A 26,023-nucleotide genomic window follows, 5' to 3' on the forward strand; every position below is an offset into this window, starting at 1 on the left:
CATCTGGGCACAAGGGCAGGAGACAAAGCAGAATGGCAAAAAGTGGAGAAAGGGCATTTTCCAGGGCATTGCACAGCAAGAAATCACTTCTGACATACAAAACCTTGATTATTATGCTAACTTTCAAAAAGAAAAAAACCCACCGAAGTCCTGCTACCCTGCTCTTCCCATTGCCCAGTCCTACTCACCTGCTGTGTTCCAGGGTCACCACAGCAGTGGCAGCACCAGGAAATCTTCTGAAAGTCCTCAGCTGCAGTCACAATTTTAGAGGAGCCTTCCTAAAATGTCCCAGGAATCTTATAGGGCAGCAAAGATGTGCTGCAAGAGAGAGCCTGAAAAGCATCCTTTTAATTTTACCTGTTATAATTCCCACAGCCTCGACTCCAGCTGTGCTGAACAGAATCCCATCACCAAAAAATCACAACCTTCTTCTTAAAAAATGCTTTAAAACTCCAGGGATGGTGAAATTGCTCACCCACCTCTAGCTGGCAGCAGGTTTGGAGACTTGCTGGCTGTGGAGAGCCTGCAGCCCCTGGGTTTGGTGGCCAGGTCCCCAGGCTGCCCTGTGCTCCCAGTTAGCAGCAGGAGCCTTGCTGGTGGTCTGGTGAGCCCCTGGAACACAGAGCCCCTACACCAGGATGCCCTGTGTCAGTTTATGGCCAGCTCAAGCTCAGTCCCAGGCTGGATGGGGTTGGTGACAGAAGGATTTCTGCCTGCTCTCCAATCTGCCATTCAGATCTATTCCACAACCGGCTGCAAGGCATTATTCCCTCAACTGTTGCTGCTTTTTAAGCCCTGCAGCTGCTCTGCACCATCCGAACCACCTCTCTGATTGTTCATTAGGGACCTGCAATACTCTTGGTTTATTCCATTTACACCTGGGTTTAACTGGCCTGGGTTTTGTGCCCCGTCACCTCCTCATTACGGGGCTGAATCGCTTCCTGAGGACCAAACCATGCAGAGTCTTGGGCGCCTTCTCTTCCCATCCATTTCACTTAGGCACCTGCCCTCCGTGGAAATTGATGGCCAGCTCGGGCTGGGTGAGTCCTGAGCTCAGGTTCTGCGCTCAAAATCTTCATTTGCAGCAAGCAGAGCTGCACGTGGCTGGGCAGGAGGCAAAGCAAAGCGTGCGTGGCCATCGAGGACCGAAGGGCTAATCAGGGATCAATAATCACAATGATCCAGGTAACTGCTTTGGAATATTTCATCAGGGGCAACAATTAAGGTTCTTTTAGATGTCACAAATTCAAAGCTTTGAATCCAAGTCGAGTGTTTTAAGGATTGCACAGGTTTTCCCCTAATGATGCCTCCTCCCTCTGCAGCTCGGCCGCCTGCAGAGCCAGCACAGAAACAAAGATCACATGAAACTGAAATGAACTTTTCTCCTCTGCCAGTTCCTCATCACTTTTAAATAATGCCCAGATAAAGATAAAATTTATAATTTAACTGGCACGATAGCCAGGAATTAAATGCTTCCCAAGGAAATTTTGGATTTTATAAAGCATAAAGATCTGCCAGAATTCCTCAGCTGAATTGCTATTGGGCTTTTTGCCTTTATTTCTCTAAATGATATTCAGAGTTTGAAAGTGAAGAAGAATATTTGCTTCCTGGTAGTCTGAATTCCACCAAGATACAAATCTCTGTCTCTCTGAGAATGATAAAAGAAGTCAGGCAGGGTATTGTATACCATTCTGCATTAAGAAAAACTCGAAGGTTTAAGGCCATCTGTATTTAGATCCAAGGACAGATGAGACATTTAAGTTTTAGTAGCACTCAGTTATACACCTGACATAGAGAAATGGCTGCAATCCTTTTTATCTGGCTGGAGAATAGGCATTAAATGACAAAATATTAGTCAGGCCATAGATCCCCGAAATGTATAAGTTCAGCAGCAGCTTCATTAAATCTGTTTTTCATCAGAGAGGAGAGAAGGGTCTGGTACAACACCGCCAGCGTTTGAGGCATTGGGCTTTTAGAGATACTTCATCCATCTGTCTATTTTCATATTTATTGTTTTACCAATCACTTTATTCATCCATCTGTTCATCTGTGTAAACCCATTTTTTAAAATTTTAATTTTTATTTATGGACTGACCTTAATAAACTCCCCTCAAGTACCGCGTGTTTATCACTGTCACGGATGAAAACGTTATTAATGACGGGAGGGCCGCGCGGGGACCACGGGCGCCCTTTAAATTCCTTTTCAGCTGACTGGGCTGCAGCCACTCAGCTGGGAGGGGGTGGCTGGATCGATAAGGTCGGAGTTCAGGCGCTGGTCCCATCTCTTCCATCATCCCCAGCTGACCGTGCCTGCAGGTGGAGCGGGGGCACCTCGGCGTCAAAGGCTTTCCCGCCCCGTAGGAAAAGCTGGGGGCAGCCTGGGATGGTTGTTTTGGGATGTGCACTGGGGAACACGTGGGTGTCAAAGCAAAGGAGCAGCCCGGGGTGTTTGGAGGCTCAGGAGTTCAGCTCTTCAGGGAAATTCTGGCTGAGCGTAAATTGGGGGTGCACTGGTTGTTAAATTCTCTTTACGCTCCTCGAAGGAAGGGGAGGTGGGTTGGTTTGAGCACAGTCACCAGGGCTGTATTTTCAATCCAGGTTGGTTTGAGCACAGTCACCAGGGCTGTACTTTCAATCCAGCCACCCAAACTGCTTTGATTTCCTCAGAGCCAGGGCTGCTCACCACGGCAGAGGCACCTGCAGCAGCCGGGGCTCCCACACCACACCTGGTTTGGGCAGAGAGCCTTGTGCTCCTCCTCACAGGTACACAGCTCCCAGTGCCCTTCAGAAAATAATGTTTGTTACCTCTGACCATGCCCATCCCTAATTTCCCCCAGAATTAAGGGGGATAATTCCATGGAAGGTGCTGAGAGTGCCTCGAGTGCCTCGAAATTACGCACCCATGGATTAAGAGCGTTTCGAATTTATGACAGGCAATAGTCACGAGCTGGCTATAAATGCTTTACGGGTTCACTTCGTTGACATAAAGCCTAACCTTGCCACAAAAATACATTTTTATTCCGCTGGCTTAAAGCAGGTTTGACAAATACTCTCCAGGATAACTCAACCCTCGCGTTTTATCTTTGCTTGGCCCAGGCGCCGGCTGTGACAGAGTTTTGTCATGAAAGATGGAGCTCTGAGGCTGGGGACATTCCCCTCATGGCTTCATCTCACCTCCCAGCTCATTAGAAACCTTGGGCTCCTGCCTAGCATTTTATTTTGACATCAGAGGTGTAAATCAAGTCATAAACATATTTAAACTAATGTTGTTGAAAATCCGTAATTCTGACAGCGAAATGAGCGGCAAAAAGTGCATATAATATTTGGTGACATGTAATTTTAACTTCATCCCGTCCCTTTGCTTTTGAGACATTGTTACCTGCAGGATAAGGCAATAAAATAAGGATGTACAAGAATGTGTCAAATGTAGGGCTTCCCTAAATTACACTCTCAGGCACAGATTAATACATTTAATACATTCCAGTCATGAGTGAAGTACTTATAGCAGAACAACTGCTCCTTCAGTGATATCATTCACTGGAATGAACTACAGCTAACAGTGACAAGCTGGAAAAATGCCCCCACTTTTCAAACTGTACAAATGGCATTTGGACACAGTAACTCAAAACTGGACACTTCATTTCAAGTTTAAAGCTAGTGGTCCAGTCAAAAGCTATTACTCCATCTTCTTTATTTGTAGTCCATGCTTTTGTGCTCTTTAAGAATCAAATAAATACTGGTGTAATGGTTAGCAACTGCCAGTTCAACGAAAAATACTGCTAAATTCGCCAATAAGTCTTTTTTCTACACACACAAATTTATGACATAAGAACTGAACCCATTCCTGTTACAATGTCTGGATAGTTTTTTAATGTAGAGGGAGACTCACTTTAGTGATAAGAGTTTAAACCTCAACTCCTTTTTCCTTCCCTCTGGATCATACATCTGGATAGAGAGGAGCCTGAGACAAACGGCCCCTGTGTGCCAGCTGAGGTGCACTGAGCTGGGCCCTGCTCAGCCCCAGCACAGCTGAGGGAAGAGCTGCCCCTGGTGATGCCTCAGGTTTTAACTTTTCTATTTTCCACATTCTGTGCTGCTTTAGTGTGCTCTTCTGAGCTTCACATCAGGGATGGTCAGCTCTGTGCACAGAGCAGGGAGACAAAACAATTCCTGCTCCAGCTGGGCACCAAGGACAAATGATCCCAATCTCAGCCCAGGAGCACAAAGCCCGTGGGCTGCAGAGAGAAAAACAAGCAGGGTGGGACTGCAGGGGCTGCAGTGGGATTGGACACTGAACTGCAATGTGCACATGGAGCAGAGCTGAGCCCAGGGAGAGACCCCGGCAGCGCTCGTGCATTTTGGGGCCATTTGGGTTCATCCTGGGGGCAGCCCTGGCTGGGCTCTGGTGCTGCCCAAGGTGCATCCATGGAGGAGATCCTTTGAATAAATCCCTGCTTTATTCTGGAGCTCTGTCCAGCCTCTGTTCTAGGGCAGCCTGCACAAGGCTTCAGTGGCTCTGCACTGACTTTTTCCCTTTTGCATCCCCACTGGGATTATTTGAAAGCAAAGAGATTATTTGCTCTGGGATTATTTAAATGTGGATGCAAGGTCAGCCCCCTGCTCTGCGTTATTTTAAGAACTTGATGGAGAAGGAGCCTTCTCCTTTCCAGTTCTTTATTGTCCTTTTTGGTCCATTATTTACTCTTCCCCACCACTGGTTAATAATAATTAGATCCCAATTTGTGGTCAGCACAAGGGTCCTGTCACTGTGCAGAGGGAGGGAGCAGCACTTCCCTCTGTCAGAGGATTCCCTACAGGAACCAGAGCTGGGACCGGGGCTGGTTCCTTTCCATTCACTGTAGCACCATGTGCAGGTTTCAGGGCTGGAGTTTTTAGTTTCTGGTCGATCCTCTTGTGCAAAATAAGCAATCCTCCAGAGCTTCAGGTGCATCACACCCCCAGAGAAATCTGCTGTGTCCCCACACTGCCCCTGCACCAGGAGACACTGGGGGTTTGTGAATTAGTGTTTATTCCAGACAATGGCTGTGCTAAAAAAGTGCATTATTAGGTGCCACAACGCACCTAGAAAAACACAGATTTGTGTTCACACCAGGAACTGTGCTAAACTTCTGCATTTGGCTGTTGTAAGACCCAAATAGGGACAGTGTGAGGAAGGGATAAATATTCCCTGGAATATTGCCAAGCTTCCCAGCCAGCTTTTTTTTTGTGTGTTGAGCAAATGCTACATTAAAACAAGAGATGAACAATGGATTTGTGTCTAAAAGGAGAAAAACTCACACCCTGACACTTTCTCAGAAAAGTGCACAAAGGTGCTGCCCCAGACTCGTGAGATTGCTTTCAAATTGTCTGAGGGGACACAGGGAACTAAACCACAACTTATTCTGGATTTTGTGAATATATTGGTTTTGTTCTCCAGCTTCCCCAGGTAGTAATTATAGCCCTGCTCTGTTTTGTCACAGATATTTGCAGCCAGAAGCCTCAAAAACATGGGGCTGTTCCCATGGATTTTCCCCACCAGTGGGGTCCCATTATCAGAAGTATCTGGAACCACAGTATGTGGAACAGTAGAAAAATTATCTGGAAACAGAAATTATTTTCATTTCTAAGAAATGTCTTACATTTTCTTTAATTCAGTTTCTTAAAGATGGTGAAGACAGATTTTATATTCCAAGTAATTTCATTTGGTGTCATAATTACGTCTTGATTAATTCTATCCACATTTAAAATTAGGAGGGGTTTTGGTTTTTTTTTTCCTGACCTGCAGGGTAGATTTTATATGACTACAAGTAAGGTGAACTGGGAAGATCTGTGATAACGTAGGTTTTGGGAGTGAGAGGGATAAATGACAGCTGTGACAGGGGCAGGACTGTCCCTGGGATCTCTGCAGTGACATTTTGAGGACACAAAGACTCTGGCAGCTCTTGTGCAGAGAAAAGCAGGCTGCTCTTACACACACCTCTGCCCCCTCACTTTGCCACTCCTGGCACCAAAACCATCATGCCTGCTGTTATTTCCTTCTAAGACAGCAGCTCACCAATTTTCCTTAGAAAATAATCTAGACCCTTTTTTTGTATTAGCTCACATCCAGTCCTAACCCACCTTGTAAACACTTAGGAGCAGATTCTTCTTTTTTTGGTTTTTTTTTTGGCTTTTACCCACCTGACTGTGGTTTATATGCATCCTGTACCACAGCCAGGGATCCTGGATCAATACCAGTAGGAATGAAAAATAACACTGTGTTCTAAACTGCTGTGACTAATTCCTTGCATTAGAAATACCAAAAAACAATTCAATTCATATTGCAGGATTTTATCCGAGGCCAAGCACTAATTCAAATTTTTGCTTTTCCATAGAATGATAGCAAAATACATCTCCAAATCTGGTTTTGGCTCATGAAACCCTGTTGACAAAATTATGTGTTTTGAGAATTAAATGAAAGCCTTTTCAGAAGAACTCTCCTCAAATGGAAACAAGGAAATGAGCCCTCAAATGTGTCATCCTTGGAAAACCCAACAGGACACTGGTTCTCCTGCTGCAGTGCCTGTGCAGAACACGGAGCACAGAGTAAACTGACAAAATAATTGGATTATACATGCACAATTCAGACTTTCAGTTACTGGGTGCTTTCTTGTTCCTGGTTTCCACAGAAAAGTCAGGTTTTTGTTCCTTAAGTCCTTGTACTGCTTATTTACATATGAAAAGGTAAGTTTATAAAAGAGCTTTCCTATTTTACTCCACCTAATAGTTAATAATTTAAATCTGTAGCCATTATCATCATATAGATTGACACAAATGGCATATGGATCATTCTGGGGATGAGGGTTAGTTTCTTTTAAGAGAGAATTGTTTTAGTTTTTGCAGGAAATTAATCAGGGGAATGGGCTTTGTGGAGCATGGAGCAAATCTAATCTGTTCTTTGTTCAAATTTGCCTTGCTCCAATTCCTAGCAATTGTAGACAACATGCTCTTTTGTTCAGGAGCCACTTGTTACATGCATAATTAGAGACTGCAGTAGCTGTGTTTAAAGAAAAACTGTTTTCCAATGTAATGTGTGATCTTGATAATAGTATTTTCATCAAAGGTAGCAATTACATTCATTAAGCTGGGACTGGCAAGGCAGCAAGGAAATTAAGTGGAAGGTGAATAAAAAGCTCCCCATTTCTTTTTAAAATCTCTGCCTCTTTATAAGTTGAAATGCACCACATTGAGCTGCAAACTGGAAAATACATACTGAATATAAGGGGGAAAAAAGAAAGAAAGAATGGAAAAAATAAAGTCCTCCTTAACCTTTCTGAATAATGATCCAGAAGATATCCTAGGGACACCTACTATAGATGCACTTTTCAAATTAAAGGGCTTTATTCTACATTAATTTCTTATGCAAGTTTTAAACGAGCTCAACATATGATTCAGGTCTTTAAAGGCTCCAGGGCTCTCTAGGATTAATTCACTGTTCTTTTCACACATGAATTAATTGTTTTGTGTTCTCAAAAACAGCAAACAGCACATAAATCAACCAGTTTGGAAAAGGCACAAGGCTGGTGCCTTTTGCAAATCACTGAAGTTTACTCTTTACACTCCATTATTGTAATATGCAACTTTTAAAGGAAAAGCTGGAAAGTAGGACATATGTTCTTAATTCTAAGTGGATTTCTTGAATGTGTAACTCATTTCAGTGATCTGATTCCTTGAAAGACCAAAGTTGTGGAGCACTGAAAAGCTGTTCTTCCAGCATGCCATGTGGTTTTTTCCCAATTAATAAATCAATTACACATCACTGATATACTTGCAAACATTCCCACATAAAAAGAACTAGTTGTGAGGGGTTTTTTTACGTCCTTTTTGCTTTAACCTTTGGAAGAGTGAGATTTACAGATGGAAAAATGTGAAAATCTGAAGATGTGAGCACAGAGCCCCATGAGGGGCCGTGCCCAGCCCATGGGCTCCCCCAGGCTGAGCACACACACAGCAAGCTCATTTTTAACCCCCAAAATCCAGTCCTGATTTAATTCCAGGCACTGTGTCCCAGGCTGAGTGGGGGAAGTGTGTGTCCCCTCACAGCTCTGCTGCCAGCCAGGGCAGGGCACCACTGCTGACAAGTCGCTGCTTCAGATCAGGGCTGAGGCACGATTTTGCAGGAAAATGCCCCAAATCAGGGTCTCAGCCAGCACCAGGCAGAGCAGGTGACACCTCCAGCAAGGGGGATGAGTTTAATTTAGCAGCACTCCCAACAGGGCAGTACTGAGGAGGGTGGTGGCAGGAACTGTGCTCCCTCCTCAGCAGGGATGTCCCAGCCCACTCCCAGCTCAAGGTAAGAGAGAAAACTGCAGCAAGAACCAGCTGCCCATGGCTCCAAAAATAACTGTTTGTCCCTCTGCCCTTCCCAGAAATAGAATCTGAAACCACAGCATCTTGGCCAAATTGGAATTTGTATAGTTCTGCGAAGCATTTCCTTCAGTTAGGAATGATTTAATTATTCTTCACTTCCTCTTCTAGAAATCATTCCTGGATAATGAGGTTAGCATAGAGCAGATATGTTTCAGTCAAGGAATAGATGTAATTTAGTGCCAGAAGGCTTTTACAGTTGGGGGAAAAAAAAAAAAAAAAAAAAAGGTTTTTGGACACTTCTAAATAGAAGCAGCAGGATAGAGAAGATTTGCTATTAAATTAAATTAGAACAGTCTGAGACACCAGACCATGGGGGGCTTCAACCCAGTGCTGTGTCAGCCCCTGAAGAATCAGAGCACAACCAGCACTCCCCTGCAGCCCAGATTCTTACACAAGGGTAACGAGGCACATTTTAAATAATTATTAAATAATGGCAAGCTGCATTACTGCCAGAGAATTGTTTATCTCTGCAAATTGGATCACTGAAGTCAAAGTAGAGTAGAGCTAAAATTCTTCCAGCATTAAATGGAAGATCTGTTGCTGCACCTTCCCTTGGTCCTTGGAAACTGCGAATCCTGCATGGCACTCAAATGTATTTTATAACAAATATCTTGCTGATTCCAGCTTTTGTTATTCAAGCAACAGTCAAAATAAACTGCCTTGTCAATCAAATGTAGGCACTGCTGCAATTAAACCCAGAAAATAATTTTCCTTCTACAGCCTGGTTGGACAGACATTGAAAGGATCAACTCTATCTTCAGCAGCTCCATTGAAAAAACAAGTTCTTTGGAGATTTTCACTATTTAACTGTGCTTCCAGAACCTTAACTTTTCTTTTTTAATATTCCTGGATTGTTTTTATGGCAGTTTAGCAAATTTCTTCTACAGAAAACCAAAAAGTGTCCAGAGAAGTTAATGTCAAACACATAATTATCATGTCTTTGGGAATTATCTAAACAAAAGCAGAACATCTCAGCAACACAGAATTAAATTAAAACCTGCCCTGTTTGTACTGAAAACTTGGCACTTAATTTGCATGTTTAGGATGCAAATTAAGGAATTGAAAAATTTTTACAGGGTGTCCTTGAAAACAATTCAAGCTAAAAAAATCCAAGACTCTTGTGACAAACTCAATGTTATGAGAAGGATGATCAGAAAATGATTCTGTTCCACTGAGGGCTGGGTCATTGCTTGAGACTTGGCTGAACGTCCCTGACTGAAGGCAGCAAACAGCCCCTCTTTAGCCTCACTAAAAAGGAATCACTAAAAACTTGACTTTTTTTTAGTTTGCCTAAGTCCTCCAGTGTTAGCAGCTCTGCAGTTACTGAGAGAGAGAATAGCTTCAGAAAGATGTAAATCCAAATGATCTTGAAAGACAAAATATACAAAAATGCTATTACTGTCTAGTGAGACTGCACATATTTCTGATAAATATTTCACCAGAAAAAAAAAAGTTACAGTGTACATTGCATGTTCCTTTGAACAATAAACAAGCTATTAGGGAACACACTGGTTATTTCTAGTTACCCTGAATACATTCTGGGGCTGAGGAAAAGCATTTCTTCAGCTTTTGTGTATCCAGCACCAGCTCAGGGAAGTCAGACAGCTGCTTTCAAAACAAACTGGGCTTCCAATCGAGCTTAGCTTGGTAGAAGATCTCGAAATGTGTCTCTCACCAAAAGATTTTCAAGTGAAATGCAATAACATGTTAATTAGAAAAGTCTTTGCACAGCAAAAGGCTCCCAAAGAACAATAACTCTGTAGTTCATGTAAGCCTTTTCTAACACAATCTTTACGTGGGGAAAAGAAAATATGAAAGAAAGAACAACAGCATAGAAAAGATGATACAAAATGTTGTATTTGGGTATTTCCCAAGTGAGTGCTTAAACCCAGTGTGGAAATCTGCCTTGATCACCAAGCAGAACAGAACTAGAGAAACCTCACATGACACAGCCATTCTCTCCTGGTACAAAACCTGCAGGACCTGGCAACGATTTTAAACCACAGATTATTAGAGAACCATGAACTGATATACAAGATTAGTATTGTATCAAGCCAAAACCAAAATTCAGGCACTTTCTAATACATTCTCAATACAGGTATTTTCTTCTAACCAGGGAAGCTCACATGCAACATTTGATACTGAAGTTGCTGTTCCAGGACAACAGACTCGATGGACTAAGGGCACAAAAAGGGAAAAGTCACTAACAAAATACATCTTGAGTACATAAAGCTTTTCTTAAAAGCTCAGAAAGCCTCCCAGCCTGTGCCCACAGTGCCAAATGTAGAATTGCCATTTAGGACCACCCAAAAATGCCTGTCCCAAAGCAGAACAAGGGCTGGGGAGCACAGGCTGCTCCAAACGGCTCCTGGACAACAGCAAAGCACTTCTCATTCCTAACCAAACAGCTGAGTTCAGATGGCAGGGGTGGGATTCAAGGTCCCTTCCAACCCAAACCATTCTGTGACTCTCCCCAGAATCAGTGACCAGTGTACCCAATGCTCTCCACACAGGTACCTGTCCAGTTAAAACAGCAAGCAAAGTTACTCAGGGGTTGTAATTGATTTGTGCACATACTCCTCCACAAAATTTTGTATACAAATACAATACATTATTTATTTCTTTCAAAACTGTGTACAAAATACAGCATACATAACAAAGGCATGAAATATTTACAGCTGTAACATTAGTTAAAGGCTTGACCTTGCTTTATTGAGAAGAAAAGCTCATCAGCTACTGTTGAATTCATGCTGAGGATGTTCAGGTTGTTTGCTGGACTCAGGCATCCCATATTAGATGTGAGGAATCACATCAATCTCATTTTCCCCTGGTTATTTTTTCAAATGGATACCTGACACAGCTCTACACAAAGAGAGTCTTTTTACATAATCCTGGATATCCAGCCCTTAACAGTCCTTCAAAGAGCTCTGCACTTCCCTCCACAAAGGGTTTGCTTCTGGCACTGTATTGAACCAGTTAAATATTGCAGTCCTCAGTCTCACACAAAACTGCAGATGCCAAGCTGAGAGTGCCTCAAACCAGGAGATCACAGCAAAAACCAAACCCTGTTTTGTGTGGACACTCATGTGAGCAAAGCAGATTAAACCTCAGCAGCCAAGGGCTGCCTCACCTTGGCACAACTCAGCACAGCAATCAGCATTAACTCCAGCATTTTGCAGTGGTTATGATTATTTTGGATTCACAGATAGACCTTGTTGAGCAGAATAACTGTAGTTAAATGCTGTGGTGTCGGTAGTCTTAATTCTAATCTAAATTAGAATTAAGACTAGTTTTAATTATAATCTAAATTTCCCCAGTTGTTTCAATTCAGCTGAAAGAAAGCCTGCAAGTAAATCTGAAATGCATTAATAATAATAATGATGATGATTAATAATAATGTTGCTACAAGAAAACTTCAGAAATCATCTAGCCTACCTTCCTACCCTTGTATTTTTGTAAATCTCAAAGCTCTTGATCAAACTCATATGGGAGGGGCTTTTTTATTGGCACAAGGATAATCACCACAATAATTCTTTGCCCATTACCAGGCAAAGTGTGTACATAGAGGGATTAATTCACTAAAGCAGTTACTTCCCTTTGAAGTCAGAGAACTTTTTAATAGTGCTTTTCATCCTTGCTTGTTTCTTTGTCTAAGGCACTGCTTGTTTTACAAATCCCACTTGTTAAGTGTCACTTGCCCTGGTTTTGCTAGGAAATCCTCTGGGAGTCTCAGCCTGTAATGTTCTAAGCTCCACTCAGAGTGAATCATCAGTGAAAGGCAAGCTTTAAAAATGAGATTCCTCTAAGTCAGCCAAAACCAGAAAACCAATCCTTCCCTCCCCAAAACACTTGAAACAGATTGCCAATTACAGCAATTAGGATGATTTTTCATATATTAAGCTTCCTGTCTCTTGATTATTAGTTAATTAGCTCTCCAGCACTGAAGAGGTTTCTGCTGTAAATAAAATGTCTAATTTTAGAGTAAACAGAGACAAATAAAAAAGCAAATACTTCCCAACCCCCTGCCCTTTTTTCTCTCTTAAAAAAGGGAAAAACTGTGCTAGAGAACCACTAACTTCCAGGAGCAAGGAATACTAGGCTGCAAATTAACAGTGCCTCCCTTTAAAGTTTGTAAAATGCATTGAATGTGGAAAGGCCACTGGAGGTAGAATCACAGCACTCCCATTACCCAGCTTATATCTGTCCTTTTGCAGAACTACTAGAGCTTTTTTAACCCCATTTCAGAAAGATTTCAACTCAACCTTTTATGAAAGGAGAACTATAAATAGGCTCTTAGATTAAAACCCTTAACAGCTGAGAAGGCTGGAAAGGGAGGTGGATATTATCCACCTTTCAGGAGTACAAATTGGGGCTGCAAGGGCTTAATTACAAAGATATCCTTAAGAACACACTGAGGGCTGCTGTAAAAATGGCTCCAATTACAGCAGCTCCACAGACATCACTCCAGCCTGGGAGAGAGGAAACCACCACTTCCCTCTCTTTGCACCCCATGCCAATGCAGCAGCACCCCCCAACTGCAGCTCCTCTCCACACACCAGCTCTCCCAGGTGGAGCAACAGGAATTCCAGGGATTTGGATTCTTTTGTTTTCACTCTGAAATCTCCAAGGGGAGATGAACTGCTGGCATGACCTAAGGGAGCTAAATCCAGTGCTTGGAAGTGTCTCAGGCTGAAAGAAGTTTGGATTTAAATGTGGAATTCATGATTTCACAGGAATCACTCCCTCTCCTGAAATGGGGAACTCATGGTTCTCCCTATGATTCCACTGTGATGGTGTATTCTTATTTAGTATACCATCAATGCCTTCTGTAATTACAAATAAATTTACAATCACTGTTCAGGGAAATAATTTTTATATAGCATCAAGAAAGTTCTTATGGTTTCAGTACTCCTGTGCTAAGAATTTTGCAATTGTGCTCAACTGGATATTTGAAGTTCCTTCATATATTGTACCTGAAATCAGAAGAAAACAAATTAGTAGACTCTAAACCTACAGTGAGTATATGAAGAGAGACCAAAATATCATCCTAAAGTCCAGTGAGAACCTTTACAATTATGAAATGAAGCTTTACTGTGCAAGTAATAGCACAGAATTGTAATTATTTATATAATATTATAAATGTTCCCATTTTATTATCTGTAACAATGAAAGCACTTTTCTGGCTGGCAACACATAATGCAAAGACATTTTTCTGAAAAGCAGTTCTTAAATAGCCAACAAAAATGAAGAAGTTCCAACTGGTGTTGTAATAAAAGTCAAAGGGTAATATTGTTGAATATATCAAACTGTTGGGTCCAAGGATTATCCTAATAAATAAGAAAGCTTTGAAAAGAAAACTCCACGTGGATTCAGATCTTAAAGCCAATGAAAGTATTTTTAACTCTTTTTTTTCTTACAGAAATTTTCTTAATAGAATGGGACACAGTGTTTGTGTCTGTATTTTGTTGGTATCTAATGAAATATTTTAATTAGCCGTGCATGTACATACATTTATACCTAAAGTTTTATATCTGAGCCTTTGAATTTGTGTTGATACAGTCTCAAGGAAAAAATATCCTGAGAAAAAAAGCCAGCCCTTCTTCCTCAAACTTTAATAGCACCAAAGCTGCAAGAGATACTTGGTAGGAAAGTGGCACTCACCTATCTTGCAGTCACGGTAGTACTTTTCTATTGGGTAATTTTTGGTGTATCCAACACCTCCCATCCATTCAATACATTTACTGGTTGTTAGTGTTGCAACCTATGAGGAGAGTTTCAGAATTACAGGATTCAACTTCAGACAGCAGTAGTAAAACTTATACTTTGTACCTAATTAATAACAAAACAGGGAATAAAGCAGTGACTAGAATAGGAGGGAAGAAGGATGGGTATTTTGGTATTCATCTTCAGCAAGCCATTTTAGGATAAAAACAACATAAACCAGAGGACATCAGGACTTCACTAATTGTTACAGCAATAGTTTCTATGCTGCTCTGTGCAAAAGACCAGCAGAGGCATGCAACACAGCAATTGCAAAGAGGGAAAAGTCATCCAGTTTTGAGTCATTTTAAGACTCACGGATGTGACCAGCAGAGCTGAAATGGTCACAAATGAACTCTTTAAGTGTCACTTTAAGTGTCTTTAAGTATCACTTCTCATGACACAATAAGCTTTCTGAGAAAATTAAATCTTTCTTAATAAGAGAAAGTATCAATTCACTTTCCTCCTTTAGCGTTATTTGTTGGTTTTAAAATTTTTATTTAGGGGCAAGAGCAGCTTATTCTTTGGTGACTTAATTTAGATTCTGCACATGGACTGAGAAAAACAGAATGGAGAGGGTTGGAGAGGAACTTAAAACTCATCTCATTCCAACCCCGCTGCCATGGGCAAGGACACCTTCCACTAGCCCAGGCTGCCCCAAGCCCCATCCAAATTGGCCTCAAACACGTCCAGGGGTGTGGCATCCAGATAAAAGTACACCCAGGGGTTTCACAGCCAAGATGAACTCCGGGTAGCAGAAGGAGCTTTATCAGAATGGGGTGAAAAGCTGCAGTGAGGGAGCTGGGGTACCTCAGCAGTGAAGAACTTGGCCATGCTGGCCTCCTTGATGGCCGGCCTGCCCGCCTCCGCCAGGCGCGCCGCGTTGTAGGTCAGCAGCCTGGCTGCCTCCAGCTGCGTGGCCACCTGGGCAATCTGGTGCTGCATCCCCTGCAACGGCAGCACAGCACTCAGACAGAGCCACAGCCCCCTGCAGCTGCCAGCAACAGCCATTCTGCTCACCACGGCATGCACCTGCACTCTAAAAGAAAACAACGGGATCCAGGTGGGAAGTAATCCCGCGTTCCTTCTGTGCTTATCGACAGATAAGCCCCATCTGACTTGGTCTCCAACACCTCCAGGGGTGTGGCATCCAGATAAAAGTACACCCAGGGGTTTCACAGCCAAGATGAACTCCGGGTAGCAGAAGGAGCTTTATCAGAATGGGGTGAAAAGCTGCAGTGAGGGAGCTGGGGTACCTCAGCAGTGAAGAACTTGGCCATGCTGGCCTCCTTGATGGCCGGCCTGCCCGCCTCCGCCAGGCGCGCCGCGTTGTAGGTCAGCAGCCTGGCTGCCTCCAGCTGCGTGGCCACCTGGGCAATCTGGTGCTGCATCCCCTGCAACGGCAGCACAGCACTCAGACAGAGCCACAGCCCCCTGCAGCTGCCAGCAACAGCCATTCTGCTCACCACGGCATGCACCTGCACTCTAAAAGAAAACAACGGGATCCAGGTGGGAAGTAATCCCGCGTTCCTTCTGTGCTTATCGACAGAGGTTGGGAGCACTCCTGGGCCACTGAAGGGCTCTCAGGAACTGCAGCCCTGCTCTCCCCTTTCCTGTTCTTGGATTCAGGAGCCCTGGGGTTCTTTTTGCCTGACTGGACAGAGGGTTACCTATTTAAACCCAGGAATATGAAGGATAATTTTATCCCAATCTTAACATCCTCCTCAGGGTTACAAAGGCACGAGGAAGTCAGAGCTGCATTTCCGTTCTGCAGCTGTTCACTGAGACAAAACCAGGTCTGGTTTCCTAATGAGCTTAGCCAAGGAAGAACTTGTAAACAAATATTTCTTAAACAGAAGTGGAGAACTAGCAAGGTGACAACTCCTTTCCTTGTCCCAGAGCCACAAGACAAGATTTAGAAGCAGCTTAAAGGTACAGAGGACACGACTGAGGAATGGATTCAAGGGGAAGGAAAGAGGTGATGGAGCTCACATCTGAATGGTATTACAGAAGAATGGGTTTATTTAAGAACACCCAAATATTATGATCATTGAAAATGAACATTTAGTAGTCTAAAACACAATGAAATCTTTCATCTTATTAGAACATTAACACCGTTCTCTCAGATCTGCAGAAATATATAGGCAGGTCAAAATACCAAAATGATTTGGCAATTATAAATTCCATTTCCCATTCAAAAGACGTAGTTCCAATCATTTCCTAGGTATCTATGAGTGCTTCCTAAAATTTGCATAAATTATGAGTAGTGCTAATGTTCCTTCTCTTCAGCTGAGATGTAGGTTTCTTTTAACAAGAAAATTACCAGAGTAATTACAATTATGTATCTTCCTTATTAAACTATACATCATTTTTGCAACAAAGAGTCTTTTTTGCTGTAAGAAACAGATATTATAATGAAAACTAAATGTCTTTGTACAACACAGGAAATCTAATAATTCAGTTTTCTTCATCTTTTTATGATTTTTAGTCTCCAGAAAAAGCCCTTCCCCTATACCTCATGAAAGGGTAGAAAAACTGGAGCACATTCAGTATAGTGGGATATTAAAATCAGAAGGGAGGTCCACGTGTATTATTTTCAAAGAATGTCAATAAGTTATCAAGCAAAAGGAATATGTCAATAATATTTTTAAGTTTTAAATTATTTGTGTGGTACTTGCAAAGGCACACAGCACTGATTTGCTGAATTTTATGTGGCAGATGAACGTTCATCCAGAGTTTTTTTGAAAAATTCTTCTCAAGTATTGAGGAGAGACAAGACATGAAGTGGAACATGAATTATGCAGATCATAATACTAATTTTACTGTTTATTATGGTCACTATTCTTTCTTGGAGGAAGCATCCCATTAACAAGTACCTGGAAATCAAACACGCTTTTCCCAAACTGGACTCTCTCCTTTGTGTAGGGAACTGTGCGGTCAAAACACCCCTGGGCCAGTCCTAACATCTGTAAGGAAAAATAAGGATATGGTCAGAAAAAATGGATTCAGTGAATGCACCTAATGGAGATGATAACAATTGGTCATCTTCTGGTCAGGCAGGTTGATATCCAGGAGAAAAGATGTTTTCTTCCTACCTAGATATTGTTAAAATTTGTTTAGAGAATCCTAGGAGAATTTTACACAAACTGAGGTGAGTTATAAAAAATAAAAGTTTGAGGAACAAACCTATTACATGCCCATTTATTACCATAGGCAAGTATTTGTGAAAACAGTACCACTCATTTTTTGAGCAAAACTTATGGGTCAGCTGTAATTGCAAAAATATGAAGTGTTTGTTTGGAAAATTCGTAATTGCATAAGAAAATGACTGTAAACTAAAGATCTGTAGATCTACATTACCCTATTAAAGGAAAAATAATATGAATGATTAAATCAAAATTAATTTCATAGCAAAATAATTTCTCATTTTCTAGAGGATGCCAGACTGAATTGGCAGAATTAGCAATTTATTTCAGAATTTAGAAACATAGTGGAGTGGAAGGAGAGTAACATTTCTTGCACTATCTTCCAACTCTGCAGAACAATTGTAGAAGAATTTAGATCAATTTTGTCTTTCCACAAAGGCAGAAGCAGTAAAGTGTCACATCAGGCAGCTTAGAAAAACTACTTTGAATGATGTACAACAGAAAAAAAATGATATATAGGAAAAAAGCAAAAGAAAACATTGCAGTCTGCTGCTAATCAGCCCCATGATCAGATTTGTCATCTCCTTATATAAATTATAAGAACAACGTACACCAACTTCAGCACCTGCAATAATATTGCAGCTGCCTTGCACTAAAACCATCTGAAACTGTTTTCAAAGCCACAATTACATTTTATAAGATCTTCATTATCTTTTAAAACTATTACTGCTGCAAAACTAAACTCAATACCACAGGGCTTTAGAGCTGCTGTTCTTGTCAAGTCCATTTTTCTTAATTTGAAGGTGCCAAGAAGGCAGTAATTAAGATATAACAACTACCTGACCTTAACTTTTAATTAAGGTGTAACTTGGAGTAATTAAGAGTAAAATCCAGACCATGTATTTTACTAGCAGAGCCTTTATATTATTTATATCTCTGGGAACAATGAGGCCCACAGCCCTTTTTAAATGCCATATCAGACAAAGTTTAATCAGAGGTAATCTTTAGAAATTATGGAAAAGCCAGCCCAATTATCAGCATAGAGTATTGCCATGTGGAAAATCTCAGTTTCATAAAGATGATTTCTTCTGGTCTGTCTGCAAACCAGGGCAAAAGATAAAGGAGATTGGTAGTACAGAAACACTGCACAACAAAATGTAAACAAAGAAAGATTACTTCAAAAGTAAATTAAAAATATTAAAACTTATCCCAAGTAATTTTATTCTGGGGCTGAACCTGATTTCCACTGAGATCAGCAGCATTCTGAAATCCAAACTGACTTTACAGCAAAATACAACATTTTGAAATAACTCCAAGGTCAGTAAATATTCTCCCCTAAGATGCCATACAGTGCAATTTTCAAAGACAACAATGAACTGGAACAGCTCTGCTAGAGAAAATCACCTTTATTTTAAAAATTAGTTGACTTTTAAAAACAAGTTGTTGGGAAAACATCAGTTAGCACTAGATTACACTTGCCAGCCCTATAAAATCCCAGCTGGAAGCATTAATTTATATATTTCAGTGTGTTAACGTTTCCAAAGTTAGTTTTCTTTATAAAATTTATAAATAAATTTTCATAGTGGAAAACAAGAACGTGGACATAGTTCAGTAGCAATAAGTTAAGGACCCAAGAGAAGCTAATTGCCATTTAATGTTTTTGAAGTCTCTTGCTTATGTCACCACAGGAGAATTTTCCCACTGGCAGCTGTTCCCATCTTTGCTGTAACTTTGCTACGGGAACAGTGACATCTAGTGGCAACCGAGCTTTTAATAAAGTATTTTCTAAACAGCTTTAAACATTCCACAAATTTCAGTCCAAACCCAAATGATGTCCTGGCTGTGCTCAGTGACAAACCAAGTCACCCACCTGTGCAGCAATCCCTATCCTGCCAGTATTGAGCATTCCAATGGCATACTTATAGCCTTGTCCAACTTGTCCCAGGATATTGCTCTCAGGAACCTAAAAAATAAAACCACCCAATTATTCCTGTTCTATTCTGCTTTGCAACTACTAAAAGGGCTCACAAGTTTTAGCAATTGTTCCTCATAAGTGAAGGCATAAAACGTAAACCACAGTTCGATTTCTAGGATACCTGATTAGAGCATTCCCAGATTCACATGGCTATAAACTGATGACTGAGAGAAAACTACAGCAAAATTTAAGAAATCCAACCCCTCTCTAGACTTCTGTGGAAGGAAGATGCTAAAATATGCCCAACAATCAGTGTATCTAAGGGGAAAAAAAAGGAATTTAGTTAATATTCTTTCCTGATGTGTGGCCAGGTTCCAGCTGTACACAAATGATGCATCAACAGCTGAACTTACAATACCTTCACGTTGTCAAAGGTGACTGGGCAGGTGGAACATGCTCTGATCCCCAGCTTGTCCTCCTTTTTCCCCACCTGAAGCCCCTCTGTGTTGCGATCCACTACGAAGCATGTAATTCCTCTGTAGCCCTGGGGGGAGTTAAAAATAATCAAAAACTGGGTTTCATACTAATATCCCTCAAAATCTACTACCTGCTATCCAGACTGGACACAGACCTGACACTTGCATATTCAGCTATGTAATTTTTTACTGGACATATTTTACTATAGAATACTTTTTAATTTTCCATTTTGTTTTTTAACAACAGGAAATTGTCAGCTAAGTCAGAAAGGTTGGAAAAAAGTAAAACTGAGTCCTGTTACTCAGAACACCACCAGTGCTCTTCATCTAAGCAACCATGATCCTGACATTTTTATTTTCCCTGGTTGTAGGAATTTATTAAATTGCTTACCAAGTTCTCAAGTTTTGTTGGGAAATATTTTTAAAAGTTTGCAGTCAGCTAGGAAAAGGTGCACAGGGTATTAACCTCTAACATCAGATTATTAGTATAAAATCCACAGTTTCATATATCAGCAGCTGTCAGTGAAATGCAAGAATTCTGTAGCAACTTACTAAGGATGGGTCTGTATTTGCCATGACAAAGAAGACTCCTGCATCTTCTGCTAAGCTAATCCACATCTTTGAGCCATTGATGATGTAGTAGTCTCCCTTCTTTTCAGCTCGAGTCTTCAAGGAAAAAGCATCACTGCCAGACCCAGCCTCAGAAAGACAGAAACTCCCTAACTGTCAAGGGAAAGGAAAAAGCCAACTTAATTTTCGCAAATATAAATAATTCCTATCAGGAAAATACTTATAAGCCAGCACAAGTCTCTTAAATTCAAACATTTTAACCTATTGCATTAAAGTAACTGAGTTTCAGCTATGAAGATTAAGAATAGAAACACTGTGTAATTACACATCTCTCAAAGTCAACTGCTTTACAGTTCTTTTCCACAGTAAATTAAATTTTAATGAAACTAATAAGTGCCTTTCCACTTTTACCTCTCAGCTACTGATGACAGGATGTATCTATATCACCACAGATCTCAGCTCTAACCAGTGTTTCAAAGCTCACACATATTTTCCAGAGCTGCAGACACACATTAGCCACTGAAAAAAAAATCCCACTAACATTACTAAACAATAATATCATTTCAGTAGCTAAGTCAAGTAAGACTTTGACTCACTGTATCTTTGGACACCCTGGGCAGGTAAGTTCTCTTTTGTTCTTCTGTTCCATAGGTGGTAAACAATTTATTTGTTAGAGTGTTTTGGAGTTCACACACAAGAGCCACAGCTGGATCAACTTTGGCCAATTCTTCCACTGCCAATATGATTGAAAAAAATGAAGCTCCAGTTCCTCCATATTCTTCCCCAAGCTCAATACTCATCAGCTGAAATGGAAAAGGTGCAAATGTGTTTGCCCTCATAGAAATTTGTTTGCCCTGATAGCTGGAAAGGCTAAAATTGAATCCAGGAATGAACACCAGGATTTTGGCAATGTAACTCCTCATGGCTGCCCAATAAGGCACAGAGGACTCCTGGTTCTCTTCTCCATCAACACTTGGAGTCACGGCCTTTCCAGCATCCAATTATGCTTATCCAACTAAAAAAAAAGTGAGGGAGGGAAGACAAGGAACTAAAAGATAAGGTGAAGTATGTGGTACGGGGGACATGGAAAAAAATTACAGTAAAAGATGGAAAGTGATAATGCTGTCAAGAAAGCTGTCATGTGATTGACAACTCCAAAATTTTTAATGGTTTGTTAGTTCATTTGAATTACATCCCTCAATCTTTTAATCTATAAATCTGAACAAAGCACAGTTAGAGATTCATAAAATGCTGTTACTTTCCAAATAAAAGGTTAGGTAAAGGTGTGCAGACCCCTTGTTCAAACAATCCCTGTACGATGGACTCTTCCATTTTCGCATTCTCGTCCATTTTTTGCACGAAAGGTGCAACTCGTTCCTGGGCAAATTTGGTCACTGCAATGAAGAGAAGAGAGAAAACATGTAAATGTTCCATAAATAAATGAATAAACAGTCTCTTTGGGAATCAATATAACAGGAATGTGGTGCTTCTGACAGGTTATGCATGTCAGAAGAAAAAAGTAAGCAGCCCAAGCAACATCAGGCATAAAGCACAACTCCCCCAAAAAATCTCAACATTTGACTAGAAATAAATAATGAAAACAAAATTTTAAGCTAAAATATCCCTTCTACTCGGAACATTTCTGAATTTTAACTGCAGAGATAACAGCTACCCATGTCTTTCAGCATGGCCTCCTCTTCAGTGAATGTTTGAAGTGGAGCACAGGCAAGTCCATCACCGGCTACATTTGGCTTGAGTTCTGATTTGGAGGATCTAAAAGCACAGGGAGAAACCCTCCAAGGAGCCAAGGCTGCTGGCATGTGTCTTCTCAGCTGCTGGCAACAAATACAGAACATGCAAACAGTTAGATTTGTCTGCAGACAACCATCTATAACTTTATCCAGTGCTTGTATTCAGTAAATGATTAGGAAATATAACTTACATCTAATGTTCAGCCTGAAAGCTTTTGAGAAAATATAACCTCCCCCTCCCCCTGTGTCCTAAAAGAAAATATCCTTTAATTACTTTTCTTTTAACATGAAACAGTTTTCTTTCTGGAAGTTTACTAACACAAGGTTATTCTACAAAGTATGCACAAGCATTTTTAATGTAAAATTAAATTTTAGTGTTTACAGCAAATAAACCCTGCTGGTAGTATTTATTTTTATAGATGATTTTGCAGGTCTACTGCAATATTCAGAGTAGTGAGTGTGTATTTCAATAGAATGAATACTTTCACTAACAAGACTGATAAGAGTAAATATAAAATACACATACAATGAATTTTACAGGCCTGTCAACTTTAATGACTGACTTTAGCTTTCTCCTGCTTTTCTAGGGACCAGCAACTCTTGTTTCTAAAGCATTCTGACAGCCCCTCACGTGGATTATTGGCATTTTTCCATGAAAGAGCCTAACTTTTAACTGCACTGTGGATTTCTGAATTCAGACTGAATTCTCATCCACCTCTTAATGATTTTCAGAATGAGCACACATTTTGTAGACAAAGCCCTGGCATTTCAGTGCTTCTGTACAGTTAATTTCCACACAGTTAAAATCCCACAGTTAGTATGTTGATAGTGTAACTAATAATTAATGTGTCTTATCTGGCTGATTTATTTTAAAAGCATGAGAAGGAATCAATCAAAACTAAGTGATTTATGCTCATGCTCCCCATTTGTCCACAATATACAACAATGATTTCAAGAAGCATTGGTTATCCCACCAAAAGAGCAGAGGCTGAGCATTTTACTGTGGGGAATAGCACTAAGAATATGTGGCAAAAATCACAAAAATGAACAGAACAGCGGCTTTTGGGAGGAAGCTACACACAGTGATTGTCAGGACATAGACAATGTGACAGCTTTGTTCCGGAGAGACCTAAAAACTTTGGTGTTCAAAGGCTTAATTACCTCACAGCAGGCTTTAGAAAGGCAAGCTTGGTATGAAGGCAAATATGCATTCCAAACACAGAATAACTCCTTAGGAAATTTAAAGGAAGGACTTTAAATTTAGGACTTCAGGGAATAAAGGGTCTGGCTTAGGACTTTAAATGAAGTTAGCATAAAAGATCTGGCTCAAGAAGTAATGGGCCAGCAGTAGCTAAAATGTATTCCTGAAAAGCAGCCCAGTTTGTGTGTGTCTCAAAATGACAGAACAATGGTTCTGCTCTGCTCCCACAGCTCCCCACTCCCAGCCCACTCCAGGGCAGATCTCTGCCACAGATTTCTGGCACTTCTGCCTTGCCAGTCCAAAGTGTGGAGACACAAATGTCTCACCAGGACAAGTGCTGACAGAAACCCCCAGGAGAGACACAGCTGGGCCATGAAGAATGAAACCACGTGTCTGCCAGCACAGGTTCTTGGCAGCACTCATTCTGACCCCAGAGTGAGGGACAGACTGGCTGTGCCCCCAGCAGGCGCCTGCTCAGCCCACAGAACACAGGGCAATTCCACAGTGCACACTGTGACAGCAGCATTCCTCCAAAACCAGCAGCAACTCTGGGGTCAGGAAGTAAAAATTCCTTTGATCTTTCTAATAATTCTCTGTCTTTCATGTTGGCTTTCAACACTTGTCATCTTCCTGGCTGAAGAACTGATGGAAAACACACCCATGAACTCTTGTGGAGACAAGAAGCAAAAGTCTGCTGTGATAAGGAAATTCTGATTTTGGCACAAACAGCGCTGTGCATAAAATAAAACCCCAAAAACAACAAACAGTCAGAAGTGGTAATAGAGAAAATTAATATTGCTGTGAAAATTCAGTGTTTATTCACATTCAACACCCCTGGTGACATAAAACAACCACTGCTGAGCAGGGCTAAATTGTGAGTACATCTGGATGGTCAGCAGTAGCTGCAACGCTTTCAAAGGATGATGGAGTTACTGGAGTCACTTCACAAAATAAAGAAAACACTGTTTTAATGGAGATTAAACCCCAGGCAAACAGGTTCTGGGAGCAGTCAGCCAGGAATGGATTATTATGCTGGAGTCACCTGACAGCCAGGAGTGCAAACACCCACCTGTGCACGCCTGTCCTTGGCAGGGGCTGGAAGGGAAAGCCTGCACATGCACACTTCTGTTTAACTCTGCTGCTTCCTGAGCCCTGACAGGGCTGCAAGCCACACACAGCCCTGCTCCTTCCACTGCTGCACTCCCAAGGACAAAGAGTGTTTTCCTGCATGGTGAATTACTGGGAATATAAAGCATAAAATCATGGAGTAGTTTGGGCTGGGACATCAAAGCTCAGCCAGTGCCACCCCCTGCCATGGGCAGGGACACCTTCCACTGTCCCAGGCTGCCCCAAGCCCTGTCCAGGCATTCATCAGCCATGCCTTGGCCAGTCAGTAATTGGGACACTTTGCTCCTTTGCAGGACAAAAGGAATATTCCCAAAAAGGTCACCTTGAAAAGTTTGGGAACCAATGGGATGCATCCAAGGCAACGCCCACACAAAGAGCAGCAACTCACAGCTGTCCCAGAGGAATAACAGCCCACTGTGGAAGTTATGTTGTAGTTCAACATTTAAGTTTTAAAACTAAATAATCAAGTCACTACATTATTGTGCACCTTTCTTTTCTTACAGGCCTTGCAGTATCACTAATTTCAGGCAGTTATTTAAAGAGCATGTGCATTATTCAAATCCTTGGCTGCTGCTTCCCTGCCTTTTTTCCTGCTCTCCTTCTGCAGGCAGTGATTTATCCTGCTCCAGGATTCAGACTGCCTGCCCTACTGAACACAGGCTTTAGAGAATTGGTTGCTGATAACATTGATTTTTCTGTTTATCTCAATTCTTACCTCCACCTCAGCTCTTTAAAAGATCAGTTCTCCTGCCTTCATGTTTGTTTTGCAATCTAAAACAAGATTTTAATGCTGGACCTGGCGGCAGCATTAAGAGATAAACAAAACAAAAACCCCAAAGCAATTTTCCTCAGCTCCCTTTGTGACTTCCACTCCTTGTCCATCCCAGCTGTTTTCCCACACAGCTCCCGTTTCCCAGCAGAGAAGCTCCCCAGTGGGAAGCTTGCATTCAATTTTAGGGTTGGTTTTCTTTATTTCAGTTTATTTCCGGAGCCGCAGCACACCCAGGAGCTGCAGCAGGAGGTCTCACCCCGCAGAGCCAAGGCACACATGGCAAAACCCCGGGGTCCCCGCGTGTCTTGCTCACAGCTCCAGCGCCTCGGGGGCGCTCAGGAAAACCAAGAACATTCCGAGCGGAAAGGGCCCCGCAGCCTGACCCCGCGCAGACACCCGCAATGCCCAGCCCGGGCATCCCAAGGCTCCCGGGCCGGCCGTGCCCGTTCCCGGCAGCGCCAGCGCGCCGGGAGAGCCCTCGCTGCTGTAACCAAGGGCGAGCCCGAAGCGCCTCTGACTTACAGAACTTCTCTCAGCGCCAAACCCAGCACCGTCGCTCCGCACACGCGCTCGCAGCGCACAGGGAGGAAAGGACGCTCCCGCACCGCCCCGCAGAGCTGCACCCGGGCACGGGGTCTGTCCCTTTCCCTGTCCCTTCCCGTGCCCCTGTCCCGCCCTGAGGCGTCACCTTGGCGCAACCCCTCAGCCAAGCTCCCGCCGCCGCCGCCATTTCGGCGCCCGCCCCGTGACGTCAGAACCAACGCCCTCGTGACGTCATGGCAAACACCCCGTGACGTCAGAGCCAACGCCCCCTCTCCTCCGCTCCCGCCGGCGCGCCCGGGTCTCGCGAGACTGCGGTGGGCGGGGCCGGGCCGGGCCGGGCCGGGGGAGGCAC

General features: G+C 42.1%; 1 protein-coding gene across 4 annotated transcripts; it reads right to left on the reverse strand.

Annotated features, from left to right (window-relative positions):
• Positions 1-10,998: 10,998 nt before the first annotated feature.
• On the reverse strand, positions 10,999-25,935 carry ACADSB (acyl-CoA dehydrogenase short/branched chain). 4 transcript variants are annotated; one of them, XM_039704337.1, is made up of 11 exons: positions 25,817-25,935; positions 21,949-22,108; positions 21,570-21,670; positions 20,873-21,079; positions 20,259-20,429; positions 19,649-19,774; positions 19,186-19,278; positions 17,046-17,135; positions 15,426-15,563; positions 14,071-14,170; positions 10,999-13,382 (listed from the first exon to the last, which is right to left on the reverse strand). In XM_039704337.1, the coding sequence occupies exons 1-11, from the start codon at positions 25,856-25,858 to the stop codon at positions 13,312-13,314; spliced, it is 1,299 nt and encodes a 432-aa protein (XP_039560271.1). In that variant the 5' UTR covers positions 25,859-25,935; the 3' UTR covers positions 10,999-13,311. The 4 variants fall into 4 exon arrangements, with proteins under 4 accessions (XP_039560271.1, XP_039560270.1, XP_039560272.1 ...); XM_039704336.1 differs by having other exon boundaries at positions 21,949-22,111; positions 25,817-25,894; XM_039704338.1 differs by lacking the exon at positions 25,817-25,935 and adding an exon at positions 25,651-25,781.
• Between the last annotated feature and the right edge of the window lie 88 nt (positions 25,936-26,023).

The sequence above is a fragment of the Passer montanus genome, unplaced genomic scaffold (genome assembly GCF_014805655.1).
Source record: "Passer montanus isolate IOZ18808 unplaced genomic scaffold, ASM1480565v1 scaffold172, whole genome shotgun sequence".
Classification (NCBI taxonomy): domain Eukaryota; kingdom Metazoa; phylum Chordata; class Aves; order Passeriformes; family Passeridae; genus Passer; species Passer montanus.

What these genes read in the sequence shown, in the direction of transcription:
- ACADSB (XM_039704336.1), bottom strand. Translation starts at nt 25,858, where the DNA reads ATGGCGGCGGCGGCGGGAGCTTGGCTGAGGGGTTGCGCCAAG. An exon ending in AGGGATTGTTTGAACAAGGG is followed by an intron (nt 21,080 to 21,569) that starts GTCTGCACACCT and finishes TTTCCATTTCAG; the next exon opens with CTGATGAGTATTGAGCTTGG. An exon ending in CTACCGTGACTGCAAGATAG is followed by an intron (nt 13,383 to 14,070) that starts GTGAGTGCCACT and finishes TTCTGATTTCAG; the next exon opens with GTACAATATATGAAGGAACT.